Below are 16,144 nucleotides of genomic sequence, written 5' to 3'. Positions count from 1 at the left end.
ATTAAACTGACAAGGTCTTTAGGCTTTTCTCTCTTATCATTACCTATAGTTTATGCTTTTTTTTATTAAACAGGTTCTTAGGTTTCACTTATTCTTTTACTTGATCACTTTAGGTTGATCATGATAGTAAAAGTGCTTTTCCCTGCATAGTGGTATTTGACATTTAGGGCTTCCTGGGTAGCTCAACTGGTAAAGAATCTCTGCAATGCAGGAGACCCTGGTTCCATTCCTGGGTCAGGAAGTTCCCCTGGAGAAGGGATAAGCTACCCACCCCCGTGTTCTTGGGCTTTCCTGGTTGCTCAGACAGTGAAGAATCCGCCTGCGATGCAGGAGAGCCCGGTTGGATCCCCGGGTTGGGAAGATCCCCTGGAGGAGGGTAAGGCAACCCACTCCATCACCATCAGCAAAGTGTGTGCAAATCACAATCATAACCACATCTTGGAATTTTAGGGCACTAATAGAATGGCAGAGCACTAACTGTGCCTTTGAAAGACTATGCCTATAAAATGGGGCCCGGAGGACACCAGATCCGAGTGTTCTTTCCCAAATCAGAAAGCTTTCCCCTTCCATTACAGAAACTTACGTAGTTCTAGGTGATTTCTCCTTTTTCTTACACAAAACACACACGGGAAACTGGAAAGTTATTGGAACCTAGGGGACTGAAAACATAAAGTAAAAAAGGAAGAAACCAAAAATGCCCCTTGCAAACTCCATCCCTCTGGAGGAGGGGTGGTGGGGAGAGGCTCTAGACTACTCCCGCGCCCCTGCGCCGCAGCCTCCAGGCTGCAGGGGCCGCTGCAGCGCACTTGGCGGAGTGCGCTGAGACGCTCTCTCCCGCAGGAGGAGCCGAGACGGAGCGCGGCGGCGGGGAGGGGAGGTGACCCCGCGACAGGTGAGCGGCGGGTCGGGGACGAGGCGGCCGCCCCCCAGCGGTCTCGGCCCTGGCCGTGGCGGGCCCGGCCGCCCTGTGGCCCTCGCCCCCAGGAGCGTGGATTCGGACTCGGCGGCGTTCTCCCGAGCCCCGCCTTTCCCGGCACGGCCGGCTCCTCACTCGGGGAGCCCCCAGAGCCGGATCTTGGAGGGTTCTGAGCCCGCGGGGCGCGCGTCCCGCCCAGACGTGGACACCTGCCCCCAAAGAACTTCTCATTTTCTGCACAGGTTTTTCGTATCCCACCTCGCCGAGCTCCTCATTAGGGGAAAGTGGTTTTGTAGTTTTCTCACGTGAGGTTCCTCTTTTCTTTTTAACTGTGTTTACAGTCCTGTGTGCCCCCTGCAAGACAGTGTCTAGAACTTAATTGAATGCAGTTTCTTTTTCTGGAGGCTTCAAAGGCATCTGTCTTTGACTAATAGGAAGATGTAGTGTAGGTACCACAGTATGGGGAAGGCAGCAGACCCAAATAATACTTTGCCGCCCTCTGATTGTTGGCAACATCCTTTGTAAATAACATTCTTTGTCAGTATCTGTCTCTAGGTATGGTAAATTTCAAGGGATTAAAAAAATAACTCTTTTACCTTAAAAACAACAAATGTAGAGTTCATCTTTAAAATTTAAAACCCAAAAGGGAGGGAACATAATGTGTATCTGATTCATGTTGATGTATGACAGAAACCAACACAGTATTGTAAAGCAATTATCCTTCAATTAAGAATAAATTTTAAAAAATTAAGTGATTATAATTTTATGCTTCGTTGGAATATTACTCAGCCATAAAAATGAACGAAATTGGGTCATTTGTAGAGAAAAGGTTGAATCTGGAGTCTGTCATACAGAGTGGAGAAAATCAGAGAAAGAGAAACAAATATTGTATATTAATGCATGTATATGGCATCTAGCAAATGGTACTGATGAAGCCGTTTCCAGGACAGGAATAGACAGATGTGGAGGACAGGTTGTGGATGGTGGGGGGCTGGGGAGGAGAGGGTGAGACGTGTAGAGAGTAGCGTTGACACTCACAGGCGGCTGCTGAGACGCTTCAGTCGTGTCTGACTCTGCGACCCCGGAGACGGCAGCCCGCCAGGCTCCCCTGTCCCTGGGATTCTCCAGGCAGGAACCCTGGGTGTTGTAAAATAGCTAGTGGGAAGCTGCCGCATAGCACAGGACGCGCAGTTCTGTGCTCTGTGAGACCAGACCGGTGGACAAGGGTGGGGTGGGCGGCTCGAGAGAGGGGGGATGTATGTATTCATATAGTTGATGCGCTGTTGTTATGCAGCAGAAACTAACACTGTAGGGCAGTTATTCTCCAGTTAAAACATTTTGTTGCATTTCTTAAATCTTGTAATGACTTACAAATGCTGAGTCTTAGCGATTTAGGAGTGAGGTGGTGGGCCAGGGGCTGGCTGGAACTTGAGTGAGCTGGATTATCTCACTCTTCCGTGCAAAGACAGTCATCTCTTTTGGTTTAGATTCGTTTAGAAAAAGGGATTGAATTCATTGGTGGAGAAGAAAATAGCTACCATTTGTTGAACTTCTGTTGTGTCCTTTAAAAAATATTACCTCATTTAATCTACAAAGTCATTCTATGCAATAGGTAATATAAAAGTGCAAACTGAAGCTCACTCAAAAACATACGCCTAATCGGTTGCAAAGTTGGAATTTGCAGCAATGGTACATTCCCTTAAGACAGAAAACTGTCTGAACTTGTTTATTCTAAATCAAATTATTTTTAAGATGTCCTGCCCCAAACTTCAAATTATTTTCTTAAATTTTGAAATAGTGTGGTATGTGAAACAAAAACAAGTACATAAAAGTATTTTGTCCATTTTATAATTCCCTAAGACTTTTATTTAATAAAAGCAAGGCTTTATTGCTGGCATTCCTTCTCACCAGTATTCTGTGATTCTGACAGTTTTTTTTTTTTTTCATTTATCTTCTGTTGAGATGCTTATTTCAAAATGAATATCTAAGGATTAAGTTTTTCACCAGAGTAACTCATGTTCTTTATATCTTGGTCTAATTTTTATGTCATGCCAGTTTTGTGCCAGCAAATTGTTTAATATCAGCTGCCAAGTACATTCTGGATTATCCCACAGGGCAGGAATTTTAATAAAGGAGAGAAAATGGTTTAAAATTCCTGCTGCTCAGGACCATCTTTGTACCGTCTCGCACAGTGTATTCGTTCTGGGGGCTCCATTTTCACTCACCCTCTGGGACGTTGCTACAAAGAGACTGCTGCTTCCTTTCCTGTCACATATTGCCTTCCCCAGAGAATGGGCAGGAGAAAAAGGCAAAGAAGCTTTTACTGGGAGGGACGTATGAAGGAAATGCAGTTTAGCTTAGATCTGTTTTTTAAAAGCTCTTAGATTTTGGAGGATGGTTTATTTACAGCTTAGCTGCAGATGTGCAGCGCAGTGTGTGACTTAGTCACACGTGCGTTTGTTGCAGATTCTTTTCCCTTATGGTTTATTACAGAACACTGAGTGTAGCTCCTGTGTTATGCGGTACATCACTGTTGATTATTTTATATATAGTCGTGTATGTTAATCCCAGATTCCTCGTTTATCCCATGCTGCTGCTGCTGCTAAGTCGCTTCAGTCGTGTCCGACCCTGTGTGACCCCATAGATGGCAGCCCACCAGGCTCCCCCGTCCCTGGGATTCTCCAGGCGAGAACAGTGGAGTGGGCTGCCATTTCCTTCTCCAGTGCATGAAAGTGAAAAGGGAAAGTGAAGTCGCTCAGTTGTGCCCAACTCTTAGCGACCCCATGGACTGCAGCCCACCAGGCTCCCCCGTCCCTGGGATTCTCCAGGCAAGAGGACTGGAGTGGATGCCATTTCCTTCCCCATTGTCCCAGGCTGCCGTTCCCTTTTCTGTAACCATAAGTTTGTTTTCTGTGTCCGTGAGTCTGTTTCCGTTTTGTAAACACGTTTGTGTCATTTAGATCCCACATATAAGTGATACCGTATGGTATCTGTCCTTCTCTCTCTGCTGACTCCGCTTCGTATGATCTCTGGGTCCATCCTTTTTGCTGCAGTGGCATTATTTCATTTTTTGTTGTTGTTCAGTCGCTCAGTTGTGTCTGAATCTTTGCGACCCCATGGACTGCAGCACACCAGGCTTCCCTGTCCTTCACCATCTCCCAGAGCTCACTCAAACTCATGACCATTGAGTCAGTGATGCCATCCAACCATCTCATCCTCTGTTGTCTCCTTCTCCTCTTGCCTTCAGTCTTTCCCAGCATCAGGGTTTTTTTCAATGAGTCAGTTCTTCACATCAGGTGACCAAAGTATTGGAGATTCAGCTTCAGCATCAGTCCTCGCAATGAATATTCAGGGCTGATTTCCTTTAGGATGGACTAGTTTGATCTCCTTGCAGTCCAAGGGGCTCTCAAGAGTCTTCTCTAACACCACAGCTCAAATTTTTCAGTATTCAAACTTGTTTATAGTCCAACTCTCACATCCATACATGACTACTGGAATAACCATAGTTTTAACTATATGGACCTTTGTCGGCAAAGTAAGGTCTCTGCTTTTTAACATGCTGTCTAGGTTTGTCATAGCTTTTCTTCTTTCATTTCTTAGGACTGAGTAATATTCCATTGTGTATATGTACCACATCTTTATCCATTCATCTGCTGATGGACATTTACGTTGCCTACATGTCTTGGCTATTGTAAACAGGCTGCAGTGAACACTGGCATGCATGTATCGTTCTGGATTATGGTTTTCTCTGGCTGTATGCCTAGGAGTGGGATTGCTGGATCATATAGTGGCTCTATTTTCAGTTTTTAAGAAGCTGCCATGCAGCTGCACCAACAGAGATGAAAGTTTCCCTTTTCCCCACATCCTCTCCAGCATTTATTATTTGTGGATTTTTCAATGATGGGCATTCTGAACTGTGAGAGGTGATACCTCACTGTAATTTTGATCCTCTGATAGTTAGCAGTGTTGAGAACCTTTTTATATGTTTTTTGGCCTTCTGTATGTCTTCTTTGCAGAAATGTCTGTTTAGGTCTAATGCCCATTTTTTGTTTGGGTTGTTTGATTTTTTTTTTGGATATTGAGCTTCATGACCTATTTGTATGTTTGGAGATTAATCCCTTGATCCCATGATTTGTAAGTACTTTTTTTCCCATTGTTGGTTGTCTTTTCATTTTGTTTATGGTTTCCTTTGCTGTGCAAAAGCTTTTAAGTTAATTAGGTCCCATTTGTTTATTTTTGTTTTATTTTCATCACTGTAGTAGGTGGATCCTTTGGAATCCAAAAAGATATTGCTGAGACTTATGTCAAAGAATGTTCTGCCTATATTTTCCTCTAAGAGTTTTATAGTATCCAGTCTTAAACTTAGGCCTTTAATCCATTTTAAGTTTATGTTTGTATATGGTGTCAGAGAATCTTCTAATTTCATTCTTTTACATGTGACTGTCCAGTTTTCCCAGCAGCAGTTGTTGAACAGACTTGTTTTTTGTCCAGGAGAGATGTATGAAGCCAGTGCAGCGTAGTTTAGATCTTTTTTTACAGGCAGGTATGAAAAATGCAGGGATCAAGACCATCCCCATGGAAAAGAAATGCAAAAAAGCAAAATGGCTGTCTGAGGAGGCCTTACAAACAGCTGTGAAAAGAAGAGAAGCAAAAGGCAAAGGAGAAAAGGAAAGATATACCCATTTGAATGCAGAGTTGCAAAGGATAGCAAGGAGAGATAAGAAAGCCTTCCTCAGTGATCAACACAAAGAAACAGGAAAACAACAGAATGGGAAAGACTAGAGATTTCTTCAAGAAAATTAGAGATACCAAGGGAACATTTCATGCAAAGATGGGCACAATAAAGGGCAGAAATGGTATAGAGCTAACAGAAGCAGAAGATATTAAGAAGAGGTATTAAGATATTAAGAATACACAGAAGAACTGTACAAAAAAGATTTTCATGACCCAGATAATCACGATGGTGTGATCACTCACCTAGAGCCAGACATCCTGGAATGTGAAGTCAAGTGGGCCTTAGGAAGTATCAGTATGAACAAAGCTAGTGGAGGTGATGGAATTCCAGTTGAGCTATTTCAAATCCTAAAAGCTGATGCTCTGAAAGTGCTGCACTCAATATGCTAGCAAATCTGGAAAACTCAGCAATGGCCACAGGACTGGAAAATGTCAGTTTTCATTCCAATCACAAAGAAAGGTAAAGCCAAAGAATGCTCAAACTACAGCACAGTTGTACTCATCTCACACGCTAGTAAAGTAATGCTCAAAATTCTCCAAGCCAGGCTTCAGCAATACGTGAACTGTGAACGTCCAGATGTTTAAGCTGGTTTTAGAAAAGGCAGAGGAACCAGAGATGAAATTGCCAACATCTGCTGGATCATCGAAAAAAGAGAGTTCCAGAAAAATATCTATTTCTGCTTTATTGACTATGCCAAAGCCTTTGACTGTGTGGATCACAATAAACTGTGGGAAATTCTTCAAGAGATGGGAATACCAGACCACCTGACCTGTCTCCTGAGACATCTGTATGCAGATCAGGAAGCAACAGTTAGAACTGGACATGGAACAACAGACTGGTTCCAAATAGGAAAAGGAGTATGTCAAGGCTGTATATTGTCACCGTGCTTATTTAACTTATATGCAGAGTACATCATGAGAAACACTGGGCTGGAAGAAGCACAAGCTGGAATCAAGATTGCCGGGGGAAATACCAATAACCTCAGATATGCAGATGACACCACCCTTATGGCAGAAAGTGAAGAAGAACTAAAAAAATCTCTTGATGAAAGTGAAAGAGGAGAGTGAAAAAGTTGGCTTAAAACTCAACACTCAGAAAACTAAGATCATGGCATCTGGTCCCATCACTTCATGGCAAGTAGATGGGGAAACAGTGGAAACAATGTCAGACTTTATTTTGGGGGGGCTCCAAAATCACTGCAGATGGTGACTGCAGCCATGAAATTAAAAGACGCTTACTTCTTGGAAGAAAAGCTATGACCAACCTAGATAGCATATTAAAAAGCAGAGACATTACTTTGTCAACAAAGGTCCGTCTAGTCAAGGCTATGGTTTTCCAGTGGTCATGTATGGATGTGAGAATTGGACTGTGAAGAAAGCTGAGCACCAAAGCGTTGATGCTTTTGAACTGTGGTGTTGGAGAAGACTCTTGAGAGTCCCGTGGACTGCAAGGAGATCCAGCCAGTCCATCCTAAAGGAGACCAGTCCTGGGTGTTCATTGGAAGGACTGATGTTGAAGCTGGAATTCCAGTACTTGGGCCACCTGATGCAAGGAGTTGACTCACTGGAAAAGAGCCTGATGCTGGGAGGGATTGGGGGCAGGAGGAGAAGGGGACAACAGAGGATGAGATGGCTGGGTGGCATCACCGACTCGATAGACGTGAGTTTGAGTAAACTCCAGGAGTTTGTGATGGACAGGGAGGCCGGGAGTGCTGCTGTTCATGGGGTCACAAAGAGTTGGACACGACTGAGCGACTGAACTGAACTGATGAAAGATGCAAGTCTCTTCTATTAAAATTATGTACACAATTTCTTATTTAAGGAAACAAGAAATGTGTGATGGAAAAAAATGAAATAAGAACAGGGCACCTGGACAGATTGCACAGCCAGGAGTGGCCCCTGGGATACCTAACTTATTGAGTGTTTTAGAGGTCAGCTGTCACAGAAATTAATCAACAAATTAGCCAGCAGCATGCAGTGTCAAGTTCCTATCATCCCTGCTAGTTTGTGTGTGTGTGTGCATGCATGTGTGTGCGCACACGGGAGGAAGAGTTCCCTTTATAACACAATAGATGTGGGTCCTGGCTTAAAAACAAACCCATCTTGAAAGCAAGTATATCTAGAGATTGATCAGTATCATATGTGAATAAGTAAGTGTGATTTACCTCGTGCCTTGCAGTGGGGAAAAATGAGTAAGAGAAAAACGGAGAAAGTGATGGGGAGACTTAGAAGCTCTAATGGATGTGTGTCAGATGGTAACTATTTTGAGGTACTGTCCACTCAGTGTTGGAATAGGTTGTTGCTGTGCTTTGAATTTATGATTAGTTCTATAGCTTTTAAAATTAGAACTTATATCAGCTCTGATTAACACACCTGTGAAGAAACAACTGAGGTTTTGCATTTTATGTACTTATTCAACCACCACATCTTGGTTGTCTTTCACAGTCATATTCCTAGAGCTCTGGGCCAGGTGTATGAGGAGGTATAAAAGGACATTCTCTTACATGAGAAGTCTCATTAGGTTCTGTTCTTATTACAAATTCTTACCTAATAAGTCTTTTTGGCCTCAGTAATCTGTCTCTTTTTATTTAAAGTATCAGTGAGTCATTCAGTTCAGTCACTTAATCATGTCTGACTCTCTGCGACCCCATGGACTGCAGCACACCAGGCCTCCCTGTCCATCACCATCTCCCAGAGCTTGCTCAAACTCATGTTCATCTAGTCGGTGACGCCATCCAACCATCTCATCCTCTGTCATCCCCTTCTCCTCCTGCCTTCAATCTCCCAGCGTTAGGTCATTTCCAGTGAGTCAGCTCTTCACATCAGGTGGCCAAAGTATTGGAGCTTCAGCTTCAACATCAGTCCTTCCAATGAATATTCAGGACTGATTTCCTTCTAAGATTGTCTGGTTTGATCTCCTTGCAGTCCCAGGGACTCTCAAGAGTCTTCTCCAACACCACAGTTCAAAAGCATCAATTCTTCGGCGCTGTTTTCATTATGGTCCTGCTCCACACTCATACATGAATTAAAGTCAGTAGTTCTAAAGTGTAAGATTCTAAAATAATTTCCAAATCAAAGATTTGTCATATTTAGGGGGCATTCTGTCATATTGTAATAGAAATGCATTGGCCAGTCCTAAGAATAATAAACATATAAAGTTGTATATTTAAGTAAAATAATATTGGTGTAATTATTTTCATAAATGTAAGATGTGTGTGTGTGCGCACTTAGTCACCCAGTCAGTTCCTACTCTTTGTGACCCCATGGCTGTAGCCCGCCAGGCTCCCGCATCCATGGGGATTCTCCAGGCAAGAATAGAAGGTTGTTAACATTTTGTTAGTTCCATGAGTGGTATAAACAAGCTCATGAACTTTGGGGGGAACCGTTGGAGCATCAGTGGTGACTATGGCGCAAACAAAGAGAAGCAGCAACAGTACTGAGCTGTCTTATACCAGGCCGAGTAGAAGAATGATACATGATAGAAAGCAGTACTTTCATTGGGCTTCCCTGGTAGCTCAACTGGTGAAAAAATCCGCCTGCAATGCAGGAGACCCCGGCTTGATTCCTGGGTCAGGAAGACCCCCTGGAGAAGGGACAGGCTGCCCACCCCAGTGTTCTTGGGCTCCCCTGGGGGCTCAGACAATAAAGAGTCTGCTTGCAACGTGGGAGACCCCCCGGAGGAGGGCATGGCAACCCACTCCAGTATTCTTCCCTGAATACTCTCCATGGACAGAGGAGCCTGGCGGACTACAGTCCGTGAGGTTACGAAGAGTCGGACATGACTGAGCAACTACGCCCAAGACTCATGTGTTCCTAAAAGTATCAAGAACAATGAAAATTGTGGTAGTATAGTGTGGTAGGTAATTCTTTAATTTGTAAAAGTGAAAGTCGCTCAGTCATGTCTGACCCTTTGTGACCCCATGGGCTATCCAGTCCATGGAATTCTCCCAGCCAGAGTACTGGAATGGGTAGCCTATCCCTTCTACAGTAGATCCTCTTGACCCAGAAATTGAACCGGGGTTTCTTGCATTGCAGGTAGATTCTTTACCATCTGAGCTACCAGGGAAGCCGTTTAATTTGTAAAAGTCCCTTTCAGTAAACATTTGCAGTAGTTTCCAGCCCATGTATTCTTTAATTGTCATTTCTGGCAAAGAGTTTAACATGAACAGTTTGACGTAAATGGAATGTGGGTATCTAGAGGTTACATTATAATAAATACTACCTTGATTGCTTATTTACTTGTTTCATCACAAAGTAAATATAGGTTCAGCTAAGGAAAGAGAGAATCCTGTGCAAATACAACATATATATAGCTGAGAGGCTGTCTCCCGGGCAATAGACCTCAATAAGATCCCCAAATAAAACTTATCTTGCAACTTTAAGTTTGTGCATTTTTCTTCAGTTTACAGTTTCAAGAAATTCACCTAAGAAATGTGCATGTGAGTGGACCCCTGGTTCAGCAGAAAACATTGGAGTTTTTTGGTAACCTTGGGCATGATGTGTTGGACACATGTGATGGCTGAACAGATTTCAGGCATATCATGGAATTGTTTCAGAAGTTGTCTGTAGTGGAAAAAAATCACTGTTCCAATAGAGAAAATTAGTAACTTGAATGCTGTTGAAATTTTTTAAAAACTTGCTAGTTACCACTTGAATGATGTTTTAAATGCTGTTGAACTGAGTGTTTTATGAGTTGTTACCTCATGTGATTCATGTCCAAGGTGGGCTTCGAAGAGGAGGTAAATGGAGGTTGATGTTCGTTCTATTCTGCTGCGATGCATTGTGGTCGGAAGAGGTGAGAGCACGTGTCATTAGCAAGTCAGTTAACAGCCAGGGCTTCAGAGATGTTCATTTGCTCCCCAGTGAAGATGAAGCCAGCATACATGTCCAAAGAACATGAGTAGTTTGATGAATGACTGAGAATGGTTGGCAGAAGGATGAAAGGAGTGAAAAGAAGACCCTCTTGCTGATGGACAGCTGCTCTGCCCAACACACTCCTGCGTTTGGATTACATGTGTTGAGTTTCCTCATTGACTGATCTTTTTCAAAGACAGTTTTGAAAAAACTGAACTCCTAAAAGCTTCTCCATAAATAATAAAGTTGCAAAAATATTGCTCTTATGAAGACTGTAAAATGGAAAACTCAATACTTGAATAAACAAAGCCCCAACAAGTGTTTAAATGTGAGTGTTTGAGTCTCATTTCATAACGTTTACTGAGGGTCCAGCATTTCCCCCAAAGAATTTTATTATGTTGTCATGAATCTGAGCCGCTCTTTGGAAGGCTTCTTTCCCTGTCTTTTCCCTTCCAAACTTCCCCCCACCCACCCCACCAGCATTTGGTGGCAGGATTGGTAAGAATAACCTTTTGCCCAGTAGTATGTAGAAGAAAAAAATATTCACAAAGTATTGACATTGTGGCAGGGAGAGCCAGAAGCCAAAAGACGTACTTGGATCTATCAGGATAGATTCTGAGTCATTAAGAGAAAAAGGATTTCCAGTTAAGGAGGTGGCACGGTGTTTGTTGCCAGAGAGCGGGCCACAGAGTGAGGAAACAGCTGCTCCCCCTTCCTGGGTGGCCCAGGGGAGGGGGGCAGAGCGGTGGGAAGGGGAGGCGCGGGAGGAGTCGATCTGTAGGAGGAACAGAGCAAAAGAACGCTCACGCTTCTTAGGTCGGTGCCCTGAAAGGGCTGTGGGAGGTGAGCAACGGTGAAAATGGAGGGAAATCAAGAAGGTGTGGGCAACCCACGTGAGCAACGGTGAAAATGGAGGGAAGTCAAGAAGGTGTGGGCAACCCACGTGAGCAGCGGTGAAAATGGAGGGAAATCAAGGTGTGGGCAACCCACCGGCCACTCCTACCCGTAGTGCCCCCTTCACATAGCAAGACAGAGCGTGACCCATACCAACAAACAAATTCTGTAGGCTCCTGGAAAGTAGGAAAACGACTTTTGCATACCTCACTGGTTCCACGAAATGAAAAACAAAATAACCATTTTAACAAACAAAACCTAAAGGCCAAAGTACGTGTTATATAAAGTAATAAAAGAATTGACCATCACTTTTGGTATATATCTAGACTGGAATTTGAAAAAAGACTGAATATAGAATGATTTTTTTAAGAGCATTATCAGAAAAACATAACTTTGAAGGGAAAAAAAGTCTCTTATTTTATTTTTAGGTATTAAATCATCGTTAGTCAAGATGTCTTCAGCACCCGAGCCTCCAGCCTTTAAAAAGGAGCCGCCCAAGGAGAAAGACCCGGGAAACGTAGGACTCAGAGGGGTCCGCACCACAACCTTATTTCGAGCTGTGAATCCAGAGCTCTTCATTAAACCTGTAAGAAATACATCTAGGATAAGACTTTATGTTCAATTTACCTAGGCTTTCGGAAATAGAAAGTTCTGATTTTCCTGTAACATTTGATTTTATCATGGAAATTTGATGTTAACCAGTAAGACTTCTCTGTGGATAAGAAGCAGATGGAAGGAAAATCTTAAATGCTGTTTCACTAGATACAGATATAAAACTAATTATTTTGAGGGTGTTTGAGAATTTAAATGGTAAATAGTTGAATTTTAATGAATCAACTGGTCACATTCCTGTTTAAAATTTTATTTTAATAGGTGTATTGATTTTAAGGAAACTTGTTTGATCAGGTACTATTAAGTAAATAAGACCTTCCATTGAAACAAAGAAAACAGAATGAAAATCTGATCAGTCTACAATTCCAGGCTTATTAATAATATTTTAACATAGGAGATTTTGCAAACATATATTGAAAAATTTGAAAACATGCATTTATACACTGTTAGGGAGTTAGCTAATCATAATTTTTGTAGCAAGTTACTGAATACATTTGATTTGTTAAGTTTTATTTTTTGAAAAATGCAAATCAAGTCATAAAATGTACTTAAATGTTTGAATTTTATTAGAATTTTAATAACATAGTTACCAGTATAAACTGTTGGAAGGTTAAATAGGTCAATTTAGCAATCAAATAATTAAATCAAGGTAGAAAGTTTTAAAAACTTTGAACTAATGTGTTTTTTTACTTGCCAAGTACATTTCAAGAACTGCAAAAGTAAGCTACTCTGAGCATGTAGCCTTTCTCAGATGTCCATCCCACTAAAAAAGTTTGACCTTAATTTTTTTTGATGATTAAGAATAGTAATGAAACAGAAGCAGAAATGATGACAAAAGCAGAAAATACAGAATTTAAAAGCTTTTATTTAAAAAATCCAGGAATTCCCTAGCTATCTGGTTAGGACTCTGCCCTCTCACTGCCAAGGGCCCACGTTCAACCCCTGGCTGGGGAACTAAAATCCCAAAAACTGTGTGGTGTGACAAAAAAGAAAAATCAAAGTAGCATCCCTTTGCCTCTTCGGGTCTTGGATTTTACAGAGCAAGTCAGAGTTACTGTAACAGCATGTCTGTTCTGTGACTGTGTTTCTCGAGGTGGTAGAATAGGTTCCCAGAGAAGGGGGTGTGTGTTTTGCTGCCCCTCGTATGTAACATGAAAGGCTTTCTGCCAGCTTTTTCATGATCCTGGGTGACAGGAATAGCACGCAGACTTCATTCCTCGCTTCTTAATAAAAATAACTAGTTTAAGGTTTGCAGATGGGAAACTTGGGTCCAAAGAAGTCAAGCAACTTTTTCACAACATAGGTAACTGAAAACTGAGCCAATTTCCTTCCTAAAGGTGAGGGTCGGAGATGTCCCAGCTGTGAAGAGGAGGCATCTTCCGTAGTCTCTGAGTTAGCAGGAGCGGAGTTAACCGAGTAAAGAAATGGATAAATACTAGAAATGAAATTTTACCCTAGGAATGCTGGTGTGGTACTCAAGCCTTGGCATGACAAGTGGAAACTGCAGGAGATATGTGAGTCTCCTCAAATGATTGGTCTTATTGAGATCTTGTGGGTTTTTTTTTTTTCCTTTGACAGAACAAACCTGTAATGGCTTTCGGATTGATAACCCTTTCGCTTTGCGTGGCTTATATCGGTTACCTACATGCGACACAGGAAAATAAGAAGGACCTCTATGAAGCTATTGATAGTGAGGGACACAGTTATATGAGGCGGAAAACATCTAAATGGGATTAATTGAGCTGGTTGCTGCAGATGAAGGTTTACTGGGGGCTCTGAAATCTTCGGCTGAAGATTAGGACCGCACAGTGTCTTGTTTCTTATTCCAGAAGATGCTGCTGAGGAAGAAGGAGGGCGATTGCAGCCAAACCCCCAGAGTGATGTTGTCCTTTCAAAACGGAGCCCGTGTCGCATTCTTTCTTCCATAGGAAGAGCTGTTCAGTATTTTAATTTTATTAAATCCTCTTTTAAAAAGTGCTATGAGAATGGAAGTCATTTTTGTAAATTGTAAAGTTCTGTCCAATAAAAGTACTGCTGCTCTTAAATTTGTGTGGTATTGTTAATATTTTAAGGGAAATGTACATTTACAGCTGTTGTGAAGGTTTAGTTTTGCTATTTGCAAAGGCAGTGTTCTCTTTCTACCTGGTGAAGAAGAAAATGATTATAAATTATTGTAAAGCCTCCAGTTAAAAACAGTTTTTATAGAGTTACAGATGGGTCTTATATTTCAGTTTTCCATTTCAGCTAATTTTGGTCCAGATTTTTATTTTAGTTGAAAAAATACTCCCACTCAATAACTAAAATAAAGATTAAATGAAAGAATAACCCAGAGTAATTGGAGTTTTTCTTTAAAAAAAAACCAAAAAACCAGACAGTATGGTATACTGAGTATGATGTTTTTATTTGACTATAACTAAATGTTACCTATTTTGTTTTCATTGTAATTTGTTATTTCATTGTTATTTCATTTCATTGTTATCACTGTAATTTAATGTTACAATGATATGATAAATGTAAGACCAGATGTTCTTATAGTTAGTTGAACACTAGAGCTGCTCAGTAGGTAAGAAGGTCTAGATTTAAAGTAACCGTAAGTATGTGGGGTTTACCTCATACCTTTCTGATGAGGGTTCTAGATGTGTTTTATTTCTAGATATTTACCACATTCTCCAAATCATTGGAATTGCATCTTAGTAAATAAATCTTGTCTTTGAAATTTTGTTTCATTATTAACAAGTAAAATAATGGCACAGGCAGAGTGTATCATCATAATTAAATCATAAGATTTAATTTCCAGTGCTTCATGGTGGTTTTGTAAGATACATGAAAAAGTGATTATGTCTGATTTGTAGATATTGAAGAGCTTAGCTAATTGAGTTGTCTATATGCAACTAAATTAAATCTTTATTACTGAGCCTTAAGTATTTCTTTGCAGGGTCTCTCTGTATAGTACACTTCATACAGTTTAAATATACTTAGGTGGTATACAATGCCTTTGAAGTTTTATCTTTTGCTGTTGGTTGGTAGAGAACTAGAGTTCTTCTGTTTTCAGCTTACGCATTTAATGCCACATCGTCATCATTAGAGCTCTTCTAATGTCCAGCAAAAGCAGTTACTGTTTGGTGGGGAGGTATTAGTGAGCTATCACGAGATCACTGCAGCAAAGAAGGGCTGTGGGGCTGGGCAGACGGCAGCCTTGGACCCGTGGCTGTGTGTGAGCGAGCCAGGGCCGCAGTGGATTCCACAAGGTGCCCAGCTGCGAAAAGGGGTGCGAGGGGAGAAGTCCGCTGACCTTTAGAAACGAGGAACCTCACTCACTTCCCTGGTGGCTCAGAGGATAAAGCGTCTGCCTACAATGTGGGAGACCCCGGTTTGATCGGTGCGTCTGGAAGACCCCCTGGAGAAGGAAATGGCAACCCACTCCAGTCTTCTTGCCTGGAAAATTCCATGAACAGAGGAGGCTGGTAGGGTACAGTCCATGGTGTCGCAGAGTTGGGACAGGACTGAGCGACTTCTCTTTCACTTTTAGCCTAACTGTGATACTGTTCGAAGGTCTGTCACAAGTTCTGTAGCACAGTCTTCTATGTGCAGTGTCAAAGACTGCTTGGCTGTGGATGTTTTCATTCCTTCTCTAAAGGGAAATGAGACAAAGTCAGTGGTCTAAGGAGGGGATGCTCAGGGCAAGATGTTTATGGCATGTTGGAGTCTGAGTTAAGTGGTAGGAGGAATATTTTCCAATGCAGGAATCTGGTTGAGATCGGGCAAACTGTAACATAATAGATTGTCTTGAAGCAAGTATTGATAAATGAACTACCGGTAAGCTGCAAGCAACCTCTTAGCCCAGGGAAGTAATCTTTTCTGATAGAAGAGCCCTTTGCCCAGAAGAGCAAGCAGTCCAGTTGATAAGAATTTCCCGGTGTGAATAGTGAGGTTATTTATTGTTTAATAGCCTTATCTTCTGTAAGGCAACCAATCAGTCCCAGTTTTCTAAGCATGGCGGGGATTCTTGGGATGCAGTTCTTTCCATTTTAAAACAAGGACAACAAATGAATTAACTATGATTTTAAAAGCCAACCTTAGTAATTTTGAGTGCTTGCTTACTGAAAGTAATTTTTGCTTTAAGGTACTGTGTGG

The 16,144-nt window shown here is 41.9% G+C and overlaps 1 protein-coding gene across 1 annotated transcript; it reads left to right on the top strand.

The window, feature by feature from the left end:
- Positions 1-831: 831 nt before the first annotated feature.
- On the top strand, positions 832-13,996 carry SMIM8 (small integral membrane protein 8). Its single transcript, XM_020879146.2, has 3 exons — positions 832-892; positions 11,827-11,984; positions 13,589-13,996. The coding sequence occupies exons 2-3, from the start codon at positions 11,850-11,852 to the stop codon at positions 13,745-13,747; spliced, it is 294 nt and encodes a 97-aa protein (XP_020734805.2). The 5' UTR covers positions 832-892; positions 11,827-11,849; the 3' UTR covers positions 13,748-13,996.
- The last annotated feature ends 2,148 nt before the right edge of the window (positions 13,997-16,144 follow it).

Source organism: Odocoileus virginianus, chromosome 19, assembly GCF_023699985.2.
Source record: "Odocoileus virginianus isolate 20LAN1187 ecotype Illinois chromosome 19, Ovbor_1.2, whole genome shotgun sequence".
Classification (NCBI taxonomy): domain Eukaryota; kingdom Metazoa; phylum Chordata; class Mammalia; order Artiodactyla; family Cervidae; genus Odocoileus; species Odocoileus virginianus.
The sequence above is the reverse complement of the archived record's forward strand: the minus strand, read 5'-3'. Positions and strand labels throughout refer to the sequence as shown.

Bases quoted from the DNA above. Each gene is read 5' to 3' on its own strand.
- SMIM8 (XM_020879146.2), top strand. From the start codon at position 11,850: ATGTCTTCAGCACCCGAGCCTCCAGCCTTTAAAAAGGAGCCGCCCAAG. The intron at 11,985-13,588 runs GTAAGAAATACA...TTCCTTTGACAG, and splicing joins CAGAGCTCTTCATTAAACCT to AACAAACCTGTAATGGCTTT.